The sequence below is a fragment of the Hirundo rustica genome, chromosome 2 (assembly GCF_015227805.2).
Source record: "Hirundo rustica isolate bHirRus1 chromosome 2, bHirRus1.pri.v3, whole genome shotgun sequence".
In the NCBI taxonomy this organism is placed as follows: Eukaryota; Metazoa; Chordata; class Aves; order Passeriformes; family Hirundinidae; genus Hirundo; species Hirundo rustica.
The window spans coordinates 118,678,383-118,692,681 of record NC_053451.1 but is presented as its reverse complement, the minus strand read 5'-3'; the positions used below and the strand labels follow the sequence as shown (position 1 = coordinate 118,692,681).

The 14,299-nt window shown below is 66.3% G+C and overlaps 3 protein-coding genes across 7 annotated transcripts; 1 reads left to right on the top strand and 2 right to left on the bottom strand.

Annotated features, from left to right (window-relative positions):
• Positions 1-507: 507 nt before the first annotated feature.
• Positions 508-6,075, bottom strand: ARFIP2 (ADP ribosylation factor interacting protein 2). 4 transcript variants are annotated; one of them, XM_040056820.2, is made up of 9 exons: positions 5,853-5,960; positions 4,965-5,072; positions 4,763-4,871; positions 3,763-3,873; positions 3,143-3,258; positions 2,789-3,010; positions 2,336-2,493; positions 2,081-2,255; positions 508-1,771 (listed from the first exon to the last, which is right to left on the bottom strand). In XM_040056820.2, the coding sequence occupies exons 2-9, from the start codon at positions 5,061-5,063 to the stop codon at positions 1,616-1,618; spliced, it is 1,146 nt and encodes a 381-aa protein (XP_039912754.1). In that variant the 5' UTR covers positions 5,064-5,072; positions 5,853-5,960; the 3' UTR covers positions 508-1,615. The 4 variants fall into 4 exon arrangements, with proteins under 4 accessions (XP_039912754.1, XP_039912752.1, XP_039912753.1 ...); XM_040056818.2 differs by lacking the exons at positions 3,763-3,873; positions 5,853-5,960 and adding an exon at positions 6,004-6,075; XM_040056819.2 differs by lacking the exon at positions 3,763-3,873 and having other exon boundaries at positions 5,853-5,956.
• Positions 6,076-6,116: 41 nt separating this feature from the next.
• On the top strand, positions 6,117-7,108 carry TIMM10B (translocase of inner mitochondrial membrane 10B). Its single transcript, XM_040054750.1, has 3 exons — positions 6,117-6,227; positions 6,467-6,562; positions 6,634-7,108. Exons 1-3 carry the CDS (start codon positions 6,189-6,191, stop codon positions 6,838-6,840), a joined length of 342 nt encoding a protein of 113 aa, XP_039910684.1. The 5' UTR covers positions 6,117-6,188; the 3' UTR covers positions 6,841-7,108.
• A 290-nt stretch (positions 7,109-7,398) lies between these two features.
• Positions 7,399-14,247, bottom strand: LOC120748452 (F-box/WD repeat-containing protein 7-like). Of its 2 annotated transcripts, XM_040054742.2 has the most exons (13): positions 14,078-14,247; positions 12,790-12,969; positions 12,165-12,488; positions 11,641-11,723; positions 11,176-11,314; positions 10,733-10,867; positions 10,533-10,656; positions 10,316-10,452; positions 9,536-9,649; positions 9,161-9,342; positions 8,829-9,054; positions 8,098-8,308; positions 7,399-7,835 (listed from the first exon to the last, which is right to left on the bottom strand). In XM_040054742.2, exons 1-13 carry the CDS (start codon positions 14,207-14,209, stop codon positions 7,567-7,569), a joined length of 2,256 nt encoding a protein of 751 aa, XP_039910676.1. In that variant the 5' UTR covers positions 14,210-14,247; the 3' UTR covers positions 7,399-7,566. The 2 variants fall into 2 exon arrangements, with proteins under 2 accessions (XP_039910676.1, XP_039910677.1); XM_040054743.1 differs by lacking the exon at positions 12,165-12,488 and having other exon boundaries at positions 14,078-14,195.
• Positions 14,248-14,299: the final 52 nt, after the last annotated feature.

The following is a 14,299-nucleotide window of genomic DNA, read 5'->3' as shown; positions in this document are numbered from 1 at the left end:
GGGGGGTGTCCAGGGGTCCCAGGGGAACAGCAGCTAGAGTGGCAATAGGTCGAAGGGTGATGGAGGAGGGCACCAGGTGCCACTGCCCTGGGGAAGGGGAGTTTATTCTGTGGGACTCCTGAGCCCTCAGTGCCACCAGCGGGACAGCAGTGATGGTGCCAGGAACCCCAGGCCAATCCCACCCAGCCTCCCCCTGCGGGGCTCCATCCTGTCCCCATGTACTCCCACCTGGTCCCGGCTCATGCTGGTGCCATGGGGCTGGAGGAAGGGGTGGCTCTCCTTCCCAGACACAAGTGATCAGGGTCTCTCCAAGCCCCTCACTCGCCCCCCAGAGCCATCTCTCCTGTGCTCCAGCTCCTGAGGCCCCCACAAGCAGCAGCCAGTCCCCTTTGCCCTAGGGCTCCATCGTGGAGTCCTCACACAGGGGCACATGCCCCCATCTCCCAGCTGCCCTGGCAGCCCCAGCCCGCAGGGTGCAGCCCTTCCTTGTCCCACCTGTAGCTCTGCACACACTGATCTGTACCATTTATTCGAGGTTTTACAGAAGTCAGAGGGTTGGGGGGGTCAGACCGTCACCAGGGCGGGGCAGGGGGAAGTCGGATCCCGACATTAAATTATGGGTTAAATTAATGAGCAAGAAAAAACAACAGTTTTGTCTCAGGAGAAAGTGCCCAAGTGCGGGGGTGGGTGGGGGCCCCTCGTGGGGTGGGGATGAACCCTGGCCAGGACCCCAGCCCCCCATGTGCAGCACACGTGCCCCCATCCCGGGACATGCATGTGCCTGCACACGGACATGCATGGACACGTGTGCAGCCCCCTGTGCCTCCACTGACGTTTGGTCCCTGGAGCCCCCCTGCCCTCTCCCAGGGCTCCAGGGGACCTGTGCCTGGCCAGCGACTCCCCCCTGCCACTAGCTGCAGGGCACGGGGGCCCCTCACCAGCCCAGCCCGGGATGCCACAGCCCCGGAGAAGCAGGGGAGTCTTGGAGGGTGCAGCCCCCTGCGAATCAGGAGTGCAAGAGCAGCCACGCTGGAACACACCTGTGACCAGCCTGGAGGGGGCCAGGGTGTCCCTGGCACTGGAGGGCAGAGCGGGAGCCCCTCTGGGTGCCAGGTGCAGCAGGGAGGCCCCACGGCCCCCTCCCAGCATAGGGGGGACCTGGCTGTTCCGGTGCTGCCCCCACCCAGCTCCACTGTGCCACAGGACAGGGGTCTCCCTGGGTGGAAGCTGGCAGTGGGCCTGGGAGGGGTGCACCCTCATCCTGCCCCGGGGAGGCAGAGGGGGGACAGTGGAAGGTCCTGGCTCACCCCAAGGTGAGTGGGGTGTCTGGGGGGAGCAGCCCAGAGAGGGGGTGTCCCCAGCCCCTTAGGAGTGTCAGGGGCAGGGGGGGCTCCAGCTGTCTGCTGTGTGGGGTCTGCAGCAGGAGCTGTTGCACCCTGCCCTGAGGAGGGGCTGTGGGATGGGGGGTGCCCAGCCCTCTAGCAGCTCCCCACGCCTGGTGCCCCCCCCCCCCCACCCCCCAGTTCAAGACCAGGCCCGGGCTGTGGCCCCCACGAGCCCCCGGCCACAACTGAGGTCCATGTGTGCTCCTCCATCCAGGGGGGGCACGGGGCGCTCACTGCTCCTCCAGCCAGGAGGGCTTCTCGGCACCAGGGGTCTTGAGCTTGATGTTGAACTGCTTAAGGGTCTGCTCAAGCTGCTGCTGGTTCCCGGCAAAGTACGCAGAGATGGCATTGTGGAACAGCAGCAGTTGCTTGTGCATCACCTTGATCTGGGGAGGGGAGGGGATCGTGACTGGGGGGGCCTGACCCCCCCGAGTGCCACCGCTCCCCCTCACACTTCCTATTCCACCCAATTCACGTCCTTGAGTGACAAATCCAACGCGGCGGTCAAATCCCTGCAGGGACCCTGTCCCTGTGCCTCCTATCCCTGCGCTTCCCATTCCCATCCCGCAACCCCCACCCCCGTCCCGAACCCCCCCCTCCTCGTGTACCCCATCTCTGCATCCCCCACCTTTGTCTTGCATCTCCCATTCCTGTGCCCCCCATCCCCACCCCACACCTCCCATCCCTGCACCCACCTTGTTCTCCTCCAAGAACTTGAGCTTGATGGCCACATCTGCCCGCAGCTTCTCATACTTGTCCTTGTGGCTCTGGAACTGGCTCTGGGCCGCGTCCAGGCGGCTCACGGCGCCAGCATCCCGTGGGCCCATGCTCAGCTCCTCCAGGTCTGTGCGGTACGCGTCGTACTCCAACCTGCACGCAATCCCTGGCATCAGTGACCTGCCTCCAGATCACTCCAGGACCCCTGAGCCCCCCCAAGCTCCCTGTCCCACCTGGCCGTCTCATACTGCTTGACAGTCATGAGTGTGTCCTCCATGGTCTTGTTCACCAGCGTGTTGATGCTGGACACAAAGAAGTTGACGGCACCCAGCAGCGTCTCCCCATTCTTGCACAGAAGCTTCTGCGTCTCTGCGTTATACCCGAACTCCTCCTGGGGACAGAGGGATGGATGCACAGGTAAGGGGCCATGGGTCACACCCCCCTCCCCTCCATCAAGGGCACTGCGGGAAAAGCCCCGAGACCAACCACGACCCAGCACCACCAAGCCCAGCACCAGCACGCACGTCCACTCCTGTGCAGATTATCTTCCTGCCCTGCCATCCGTGTGTGACTCCCCAAGTCTTGACCCCCACAATCCCAGTATCAAGCCCAGCCGCCCGTCCACCCCAGCCCTGGTGCCCAGGTGTCCCTGCCCTCAGTCCGGTGTTCCCCTTGCCCTGGCACACCTGGAGCTCAGGGGATTTCTGGCTGAGGTCGGCAAAGGCGTCCCCCAGGGCGTGCTGTGTCTGTACGAGGCTGTAGAGGTGGGCCGTGAGTGCCCGTGCCAGGTGCAGCACGCTCTCGTACTTGCGCTTGGTCTCACGCAGCAGCTCAATCTGAGTCTCCAGCTCCAAGTCCACCGTGCGGGACCCCCGTCCAAACCGCTCGGAGAGCAGCTGCTTAGTGCACTGCAGGAGGGGGAAACCAGGGGGGCCCCCCAAAGCACGTGTGGGTCCCCCTGAACCATTCCAAGAGCAGCTGCTCGTGGGAGGGGGGGCCAGGAAGGCCCACCATGTTCCCCCACCCTGGGGTCCCCTCACCTTGTAAGTGTTGATCCCCCACTTCTTGACGATGTCAAACTTCTCAACGGCAATGCCACGCACAACCTCCTCTCCACCAGGTGGGGGTCCGGGGGGTGGTGGGTGCAGCCCGGGACCTGGCACAGGGACAGGACCTGGCACCAGCTCCAGGAGGGCAACAGCCACACAGGCAGGGAAGCCCCAGCCTCTGGAGCCCCTGCCCCGGAGCCAGTGTTTCCACAGCAGCACCCTGAGCTCTGGGCACGTGCCCAGCGCTGGCTCATGGGCATCGTGGTGCGCACCCTGCTCCTGCCAGCCCCCCCGAGGGTCCAACACAGGAGCACAGACCCCAGCCCAGCCATGTCTGCTTGCACCAGGCCCTGCCCCATCCTGCTGACCACCCTCACCAGGCCGGGCGCAGGGGGAATGGCGCCCAGCAGCACCAGGAGCCCCTCAGGTGGGCTCTGGGGGCAGGGTGAGCCCCCCTGGCCAGGACCCACCTCTGAGCCCCCATCAGCGCTGTCCTCTGTCCAAGCACAAGGATCAGCACCAGGACCGGGCTCTGGCCGTGACACAGCTGCCGTGGGGGCTCTTACCAACGTCCCTAGGGACGCTGTGAGGTGGAGCTCGGGGCGCAGTACCTGCGGGAGCGGCGGCCGGGCGGGCCATCCTACGGGCAGCAGGCGCGCTGGGGGGCACCGGTGCTCCTCGGGGGGGGTGAGGGTGGACAAGAGAGCCTGGAAATGGGGGCGCTGCAGGGGCCGAGCAGGGTGGGGCAGGACAGGACAGGGGGCACAGGGCACGGGACAGTGGGGCAGCCAGGGCAGAGGGGCAGAGGACAGGGACAAGTGCGCGGGCGGGCGGCAGCAGGAGAGCGACGGTAGCAGGTGAGCGTCGGAACCCAGAGACATGGCTACAGCCACACGGACCGACTCCCCCACCCCAGGGAACCCCCACCTCTGGCCCCTGTGCAGGAACCCCCGCACCCCAAGAGCTGGGTAGGCCCAGCGACATGGGGACGCTGGGCCAGCAGCGTCAGTACTTCAGGGAAGCACGCGCACGCGTGCTTGCCCCCTCTGCCCACACGGACCCTCCTCGAGCCCTGGAGGGACCCTCAGGGAGATATCTGGAACAGGGACAGCGGTGCCAGTCTCCCAGGGTGCAGAGCCCAGCTGGCACCACTGTGACCTGGTCTGACTGGGAGAGCAAGAAGAGGTCAGTAGGGTGTGGGCTTGGGGACCCCTGCCTGCCCCCTCATCCCCAGCTCACTCCAGAGCTCCCGCTGCGTATGGACCGGGACAAACCTGGGATCCTCCACCTGTGTAGCAGGGACTCACAATCCCATGGCTATGTCCTGACCAAGGGGATGGAGATTCCCCAGCAGAGACCCCACTCTGTGACAGGGGAACAACCCAGCCCAGGGACAGCAGAGCTGGGGCAGCAGCCCCTTCTCTCCCCTCACTACACACCCCCACACGTTGCCCCTGCACAGAACCCGAGCCCAGTGGGAACAGAGCCCACCCAGGAGACCTCTTAGCTGGGCCACGGCAGAGCGTGCTGGCATAAGCCAGGGGCAACGAGGGGAAGCAAGCCCCTTCTTCCCATGATGATCCCCATTCCCTCCCAGTCCAGCCCCGCTACCTTTGATGGTGCCAGTGGGGATGATGCCCTCGGCTGTGCCCCCATAGCCGCCTGACACAATGCTGGTCTCATTCAGGTTGGGTCCTGACACCATCACCTGCTGCAGGTCCTGGGGGGCAAAGGAGCACAGGGGCTCAGATGCAGAGACAGCATGGCCCTGGTACAGCCCCAAACAGCCCCCTGAGGTTCCCAACCCTCGGACCTGCTCCAGGCCATCGTCCTCAGGGAGGCTGCTGGTGTCCCCGTTGCTGCTGATGGGGATCTCCATGGTGGCTGCCTTGCTCAGGATCCCGTCCGACATCCTCAGGGCCTGCAGGGACACAGATGTGGTGCTGCGGCCAGGACTGCTCCCCAACTGGGGGCACCAGCCAGTGCCTGAGGAGGGGCCATGATGGAAGTGGACAGCAGGAGGTTACAGCGCAGAGCAGGGGCCCACATCGGCAGCTGCTGGCACCGAGCAGACTCTGCCCCCGGCCCAGAGCCTCCTGCAGCCACTGCCTAGCCCGACTCGGCCGTCTCTCGGGACACCCCTGACTCCCAGAACGGACCCCTAAGGCGGCACATCCCAGAGGCACCGACCCCAAGCCCGGCCTCAGCCCCGACCCCACTGTGGCTCCCACACCATCAAGCCCCGGACTCCCGGGTTCCCCCACCCCTTGGGCCGCACTCCGTGCTCGGTCTCACGAACCCCGTCGGGGATCCCCGCGTCCCGCAGACCGTGCTCCGGGACAGCGGCGCTAGCAGCGCCCCGCCGCCCTCGGCCAGGAGGGCACCGGGAGCCACGTCCGCAGCCGGAGGAGAGCGGGGGGGGCCCCGCTGCGCCCGGACCGGTCCGGGCACATTCCAGAGCAGGCGGGGCCCGGGGCGGGCTCCCAAGAACCCGTTACCTGTGACCTGTCCCCTCCCCGGCGCGGACACGGCCCGGCCCAGCTCTAGGATCGAACCCTGCGGGCAGAGGCCGTCACCGCCCAGGGCCACCCTCGCCGGAGAATGGCCCCACAGACCCCACAGCCTCCGGGGCGGGGCGGGGGAGGCGTTGGGATGGACCCCTCCGCGGCCACGCACGGCAAGGCCCCGAGACGGGACCGACCTCCGAGGGAACCCCCGGTGGCTGCTCCCGGCGGGACCGGCCGGGCGGGCCGCAGCGGCCCCGGCCTCGCTCCCAGGGCTCTCCCAGCCAGATTCCGCCGGCCCCGCGGCCGCTGACCCTGCCCGGCCTCCCCGTCCACCGCCGGCCGCACCTGCGCCCCGGCCCCGCCGGGCCCCCCCGCGTCGCTCCCGCTCCGCCTCGGCCCGGACGCGCCGAAAGTGGCGTCAGCGGCCCGGAAGTGGCGTCATCGCTGAGCCGGGCGGAAGTGACGTCGCCGCGAGCTCGGCGGGACCACCCGCCGAGCGCGGAGGGCCCGGGGCCGGGTTCGGGCCCGGGATGGACCCGGCGGCCGAGCACCGGCAGCAGCTCCGCAGCGTGAGCGCTTGGGCCGGGGGTGGGGGAGCGGGGTGTCCCGCGAGGCCTCCGTGAGCGGCCCCGGGACCGTCGGTTTGGTGGCGGGTCCCGGCGTGTCCCGAGGGTGTGGGATCTCGGGGTCCCGGGTTCGCAGGAGAACCGGTGGGTCCCGAAGGGACCCGGGCATCTTGGGCCGGCCGGGGGCACGCCGGGACTCCCGGACCGGCTCCACCCCGGTGTGACCCGCGCCTGCTCCCCAGCTGCGGGACTTCCTGCTGATCTACAACCGTATGACCGAGCTCTGCTTCCGCCACTGTGTCTGCAGCCTCGACTACCGCCTGCTCACGGGCCGCGAGGTGAGCGGGGCGCGGGGGGCCGCGGGTCGGGTGTCCCCACGCCCCCTGAGCCCGCGCCGTCCCTCCCGCAGGAGTCGTGCCTGGACAGCTGCGCGGCGAGGCTGGTCCGTGCCAACCACCGCCTGATGGGCGCCTACGTGGGACTGGTGCCGGCGCTGCTGCAGCGCCGCGCAGCCGAGCACGGCGCACCGGCGGGGCCATCCGGACTCCCGGCCGCCCCTGAGCCGGCCCCGGGCCCCGCGGAGTCCTCGCCAGACGCTCCCGATGCCGGCAGGTAGCAGCGCCTGGCCACGGCTCCCCACGGCACTCGGACGCGACTGGCACCACCCCTGCCCTGTACCGGCGGGAGCAGCTGCATCCTTGCTGCAATGGAGCTCCATGCTGGAGCAGCACCGGCACTTGGCCCCGGGAGCCCCAAGCAGGAGCTGGGCTATGCGGGGCACCGGGGATGGGGGTACAGGAACTAGGGGGAAACCTCCCTAGCCCTCGTGGTTGTGGATTGCTGGGAAGTGGATTGTCAGTCCCAATAAAACATCTTTACAGTAACGGCTCAGTGTGACGCTTGAGGGCACCAGAGCCCCGGCCCCTGTTGGGTGTGCTGGGGGAAGCCCATGGCACAACTGGGAATCCAGGGAATTGCATCTCCACGTGAGACGAACATCACTGGGACACTGTGGGGCTGTGAGGGGGCAGGTGTCAGGTTCAGCCGGGTCAGTGCTCACCAGCTAAGGGCATGTGTGTACATGTCCCTGTGACACCTGGGAGAGCCTGGCCTCTTCTCCCCATCGCTGCAGCCCCTGCTCAGGGCCTGGGGCAGGTAAGCACTAGCCCCAGTACAGAAATAAATTGATATATTCTGTGTACAAAACATGCTCCTGCAGGCCCGGCCGGGCTCTCCCGCGCATATAAATAAGGCCCGGCCTGGCCCTCCCTCTGTCCTGCCCGCGGGGGCCAGCGCCTGCGCCGGGGCCACCCTTCCCACGGGACCCCCGGGCTGGCCGGGGTCACTTAAGGTCCACATCGAAGTCCAGCACCAGCAGCTTGGTCTCCTCGGTGCCATTGCGGCTGCCCACGGCGCACACTAGCTTTGTATTGGAGGCACGGATGCGCCACACGACCCCCCCGGAGCCCCCGCTCTCCAGCGCCACGAGGTTTCGCACGAACTCCCCTGTCTTCAGGTCCCACAACTTCACTGTCCCGTCATCCGAGCTGGTCACCACGAACTTGGAGCTGAACTGCAGGCAGGTGACAGCGCTCTGGTGCTTGCTGGGACCTATGGGGAGACACTGGTGAGTACCAGATGCACCTGGGGCACCGACTGCTGTGTGATGAGCTGCCACATCCGGCAGCTCAGAGCCACCCAGCCCTGGCTCCTCAGGGACATCCACCACTCTCCTGCCACACCTGACAGCTTAGAGCCAACCCAGCCCCAAGGGCAGGGAGCCCTCCCTGCTCCCTCCCACCCCTCCAAGGGAGAGAGCTGCCCCTTCCCAGCAGCTCCACACTACCCCCAAGGGTGAGGAATCCCCTCTCACCCTGCAGTGTCTGCAGGCACTGCCCCGTCTTGATGTCCCAGATCTTGACAGTGGAGTCAGCGTTGCCAGACACGAGGATGTTGTCCCGCAGCTCCATCCCGCTGGTGAGTGACTGGTGCCCCATGAGTGTGTGCAGGCAGTTCCCACTCTCCACATCCCACACGCGGATTGATGTGTCCAGGGACCCACTGACGATGTGCGTCCCATCAAACTGCCAGAGAGAAGGGCTCCAGCTCAGCATCGAGGACAGGCGTGGCCCCTGGTTTGGGGTGCAGCCCGCAGCTCTGGCATCCCCTGGTTGGGATACAGCACCACCTGAGACCCCAGTTCAGCAGCTGCAACATGGGCTCACATGACTCTTGGCTTTTTGGGCTGTAGAAATGCTCCAGGGAAGGGGCATGGAGGAGTGTTTGTGCCCATAGCATGTGCACGTGGGAAGCGGGGTCAGGAAGGCAGAGACTATCCCACAGGACACAAAATCAGTCCGTGTGTCCTTGCATGGCAGATATGTCCCTACGGGGCACAAACATGGCCCACGTGTCCCTGCAAAGCACACAGGGCCTTGCACCTTGCATGACACAGGCACAGCCCATTTGTCCCTCCAGCACACGTGGGATCTTTGGCACAGTTTGCGATAGGACAAGCCAGCAGGAGGGCAGGTTGTACCTGCAGGGAGGGCAGGAGAGCTAGAGAGGGGGAAGGAGCAGGAGGGGATGTGCACAGGGCCATACCTGCAGTGAGTAAACACGGTTGGTGTGCCCCTGCAGTGTGTGGGTGCAGCTCTCACTCTCAGGGTCCCACACCTTGACCGTGTAGTCATAGGCACCACTGACCACCTTGTTGCCGTCATACTGGACGCAGCGTACGGCTGCCACGTGGCCCATCAGCACGTGCAGGCACTGCCCCGTCTCGATGTCCCAGAGCCGCAGTGTGGCATCCCGGGAGCCACTCACCACCCTGCAGGTGAGGGGACACCTGGGGCCCGGCTGCCAAGGCAGCCTGAGGGTAACCAGCCTCACGCCCTGCGGATACCCCCGTCATGCAGCACCCACCAGCCCCGTACCTGTTGCCGTGCAGGTGCATGCAGCGCACGGTAGAGGTGTGTCCATACAGCGTGTGCACGCACTCACCGCTGTCAGCGTTCCACACCTTGAGCGTGCGGTCAGTGGAGCCACTGATGACAATGCTGTCCCTCATCTGGGAGGACCAAACGCCCCCAGTGTGGCCCACCAGCGTCTGCACACACTGTGGGGAACAGGACACGAGGACAGGTGAGCCTCTCACACCTCCCCAGCCCTCAATCAGCACAAGTCCCTGTCCTTGTCATAAAGGGCACAGACTGACCCCAGGAGCCAGGGTGAGGCCTCACCAGTCCCTAGCACAGGGAGACGGTCCCTGCCCCAAACCCCTGCAGTGCCAGTGACGGTGCCACACTCACCTCCCCTGTGACAGCTGACCACACTTTGAGCGTGTTGTCATCAGAGCCGCTCACAATGCGATTCCCGCAGAACTGCAGGCAGGTGATCACATGGTCGTCGTGGCCCTTCAGTACCTGTGAAAGCACAGGAGTGTGTGGGGGGGCAGTGTGCCCCTCCCCAGCTAGCAGGACCCCCCCCACTGAGTAGTGGGAAGGCAGCAGGAGCTGTGGGCAGGAAAGGCAGATGGGTCTCCAAATCACCTGCACCCTCTGATGCTTCTGCAGAGCAGCAGAGCTGCAGTGTGTGGTGTAGGGCAGCTGCTGCACAGGGGCAGAGGTTACAGAGGAACAGGGAGGAGGCTCAGGAACCCAAAATCTGAAGTAGCAGAAGAAGCGGTGGTGGGGACTCTACCCAGAGGCAGGAGGGACCCCCAGGAGGAGATCACCAGGGTTCTGGGACCCTGCACAGAACACAGCTGAGCCCTGTGATGCTGCACCCTCCCAGGGTGCTGCGGCTGGCTGCAGCCCTGCATAGGGCCTTGGAGAGGGCCAAAGGAAGGGACCCCCTTCTCTAAGCCCAGGGAACCTCATTTCTGTTGCCCCCACTGCTCTGAGCAAGCCAGATGCCCTGCAGCATATCCTGCACCAGCTTCCTCATCCCAGTGACCTGAGGTCTGTCCCCAGAGGGACTCCCATCAGTCCCTCAGCTCTCCAGGGTCCGCCCCTGGCAGGGACACTCCCAGGCTCACTTGGGGACCACAGCTCCCCAGAGTCTGTCCACACTGGGACACCCAGACCTACCTTGGGGGGCCGCAGCTCCCCACTTCGCCAGTTCATGTCGATGCGGTGCTGGCGCAGGAAGGCAAATTTCCAGGGGCTGTACATGAATCCAGGGCTCAGCAAGCGTCGCTTCCGCAGGTGTAGGGGCTCCTCGATCCCTGCAGAGGACAACACGGTGGTACCTCACGTGGGTCGAACCTGGGGTGGCCCCCCAGCCCCCACCTGAGAGGACCCTCACCTTCCTCACGGCACTTCTCCCTCCAGAGCAAATTGTCCTCGGCCAGGACCCTCCAGTAGCGGCAAGTCTGGGCAGCACGGAGCAGGTCCCGTGGCTCCAGGAAAGACAACACATACAGGGCCAGCTACGGGGATGATAACCGTCACAGACCGGTCACCAGGGGGATCAGGCCAGGCCCTCGGTCCCCCAGCTTCACTCACCTCCTTGGGCAGCAGAGAGATGAAGTCCCGCTGGAACTGAGGCTCGATGACCTGCATCATGTACTTGATCTGTGCGGGCTCACAGCGGTCAATGAGCTCATCCAGGGCCAGCAGCTTCTCAGGGCCGCTCCAGCGCTGCAGGGGGACCCCCAGTGACTCCTGACTCTGTGTCCCCAGCTAGCCCAGCCACAGCCCTGGCACCCAGGCCTCTGGCGCCAGGCCAGAAGCCTGAGGCAGGTGGGAGCTCAGTGGGTCACAGGTGCTGTGTGACAGGTGACACCACCCCTGGCCAGGGCTAAAACCTCCTTTGTGTTTCCTCACACAAGCAAAACTACCCCAAATCCACCATGGGCCCAACCCCTGCCCATACTGGAGATCCCTTAGGCTTGGCTCCCTCCCATCAAGCCTGGGACGGCTGCCTGGAGCCACCAGGTGAGCCATACCTGGAAGGTGCGGAGCCAGTCCTGCAGCTCAGGTGGGGGGGCCACCGAGGGGATGCGACGGCGCCGGGCCTGCCCCACCTTGGCATTGCGCAGGTCCCCAAAGGTGGTTGTGGGGCTAGGTGTACAAGGACCCAACGTCCTGGGAGAACGACCGGACACAAGTGAGGCTGTGGCATGGGTGGCACATGCCAGCACTGCTCCGGGCCACACTGTGCCAGAGGCTCGTGGAACTGCTTCCCACCAGTGGGACCCCTTTGCTTTGCCCCCACTGACCCCTTGCCCAGACATCCAGCCCAGCCTGCTCAGCAGATGGCCAACTGGCCAGGGCTGGATCTCACCTGGGTCAACCCCCGCTCAACCCAAGTGGCTCCATCATCCTCCCAGGGAGGGCATCAGGAGGTATGTGCTGCCCCAGCACACAGAACCCCCTTCACCAGTTGCACTCAGAGCCTCCCCACCCCTCACCTGCCATAGTCAGAGCCCTTGCACAGCTTCTTCCCGGGGGACAGGGCTCGGCCATCCGGCCCATTCTCCGACTTCCGCTTCATCTGTGGGACACAGCAGATTAGAGGGCCTGGGATAAACCCCGACAGATCCCTACAGACTCCCTGCCTACAGCTGATCCTTGCAGACTCCTGCATGTCACCCACCCAGAACCGACCCCTGTGGGCCCCCTGCCCAGAGCTATGGGGCAGACCCCCCTGCTCTCCTGCTTTCTCCCTTCAGGGTCCATATGGCTGGGATCCCCACACAGGGCAGGGGGGCTGCACCAGGGCGAGGCAAGGCTGGAGACTGGGGTAGACCAAGGTAGCACCTCCTTCCCCCACCCTATGACCAAGGACCCCTATGCAGGGCAGGGGTCTGTATGGGGGACCGGGGCAGCTCTCTTTCCCCAGCCCTAGCAGCCAGGCACCACGGAAGCCCCAGCTGTCCATTTACCCTCCCACAGGTGCCCAAAGTGCCTCGGCAGTCCCCGGCCCCGCGGTCACCTTGGGGCGCAGGTGCCGCAGCAGCCCCCCATCCCCAGTGCGCTGCAGGTAGTCGATCCAGCGCTCTCCCAGGGTGTAGTACAGGTATACGTTGCTGCTGTCTTCCCCCTCCTCACTGCAGCAGCTCCCTTCCTCCTCCTCTTCCTCCTCCTCTTCCTCCTCCTCTTCCTCCTCCTGCTCCCTGGTGGACCTGGGGGGCTTCTTTGATCCCCGCCCCCCAGAACCATCAGGGTCTGCTCCGGATCCAAGGGTACCCTTCCAGGGCTGCTCTGGCTCCCAGGGCCCTGGTGCTTCCTCCTCCTCTTCCTCCTCTTCAGCCACCACCTGAGCAGGGAAGTGGCAGGGAGCAGAGCTGACTCTGCATCAGCCTTGGGCTGCTGGACACCCAGAGCGGGGCAGGGAGTGCTGCTGGATGGCTGTCAGTGAGAGCCATGGCCCTGAAGCACAGAGGCTCCACTCAACAGCACCGTGGGGGATTGCAGGGTGGAGAACCCCCAGACCCACAGCAACGAGCTCCTCCAGAATCCGGTTCAGTCTGCTCGCCACGAGCCTCCCCCGAGCCCACTCAGAGCCAGATCTTCTCCCTTGTCCTTGCACCTGGCAGCAGAGACCCTTCTGCACCTACCTGTGCTGCAGGTGCCCTGTGGTCTTCACTGTCCCCCCGAGGAGTGGGGCTGGCCCGCTGGGGCCCCTCGGGGCCCGGGCACCGCCGGCACGTCATGCGCTGGCTGTTGAGCTCCAGGATGCGCGTAGTAATGCCCTTGACGTGCAGCAGGTCATCCAAGCAAGTGAACCCCTTCAGCTCCTGTGCAGAGGGAAGTCAGCCCGGCCCAGAACAGAATCCCTCCTGCTCCCACAGAGCGCCTGCCCGAGTGCCCCGCCCAGAGAAGAGTCACAGCGCTGTGAAAGGGGGGCAGCAACCCAAAACTGCCAGTTGGGGAAGTAGCACTGTGCTCCCCACATAAGCAGTGCCAGGATGGGGAGTGAGGCCGCAGCTCCAGGGCAGGCGAACAGCTGGATACATGCGGATACACAGGTGTGCGAAGCACCCCCCGGCCCGCGGAACCGAGCACTGCCCGGCCCCGACCCGGGATCAGGTGCCTCCCATCAGCCTGCACACAGGCTTCCGCAGCGCCTGCCATGGGAGGAACCCGGCGGGGCAGGGCTGTGCCGGGGCAGGGCTCGTCGGACAACCGGCGCAGCCCACGGGCCCGGGAAGGGCCCGACTGGCCCTTCTGACCCGGCAGGGTTCGTTTTACAGCGCTGCTACTTCCCGCAAAGGGCTGCAACAGCAGCACCAACCCGGGACAGGCCCCGCTCCAGACAACCCCCTCGTTGTATTACCGGTTTCTGCCCCCCACCGCCTCCCGGCGTCCCCAGCATATTTTTCCACAGCATTTGGACACCCACTCCTCCACCTCCTTTTCCAGCCCCAAACGCGCCGAGCGCCCCCAGCCCTGCCTCGGCCGGCCGCGGCGCTGACCATCCTCGTAGCATCGGGGCCCGGCTGCCGCACACCCCACCGCCGGGGCCCGCGGTGCCGCTCCCACTGCTCCGGCCATGTCACCGGTGCCCGCAGGGTCTTGCCCCACCATCGCCGGTGACGGCGTTCGGGACGCGGTGCCCGTCCCGCCGGCACCTGCGTTCCCCCCGTTCCCCCTTCGGGCCCGGGGCGCTGCACCGGGGGCGGCTGCGCTCGCCCGGACCCGCGGGCTCGCGGCGGGACTCGGAGATCCCGGCCCGGCCCCACCTGCCCCGGCTATCTAGACGGAAACGGCACTGTCGCCCCCGCACTCGCCCCGCGGCCCCCACCCCGGGACCGACACCGCCACGGCCACCCCCTCCTCGGGATCCCGGGCCCGGGTTCTCTCAGCGCGGGGCGCCGACCCCGCCGCTCTCCACCCCCCTCGCACCTCTCTCTTGCGGACGATACCGCGGGCACGGCGGCGGCCGATGCCGCTGAGGGCACCCTCCAGCTCGGCCACGCCGGCGCGGTTGATGTCGAGCTTGGCCCCGGCGGGGCCCGGGCCGCCCGGCCCCGACATCCCGGTACCGGGGGCTGCCGCCGCGCAGGCCCGACAGCACCGCGCATGCGCGATCCCGCCCCCCACACACACACAAGGGCGAGGAAGAAG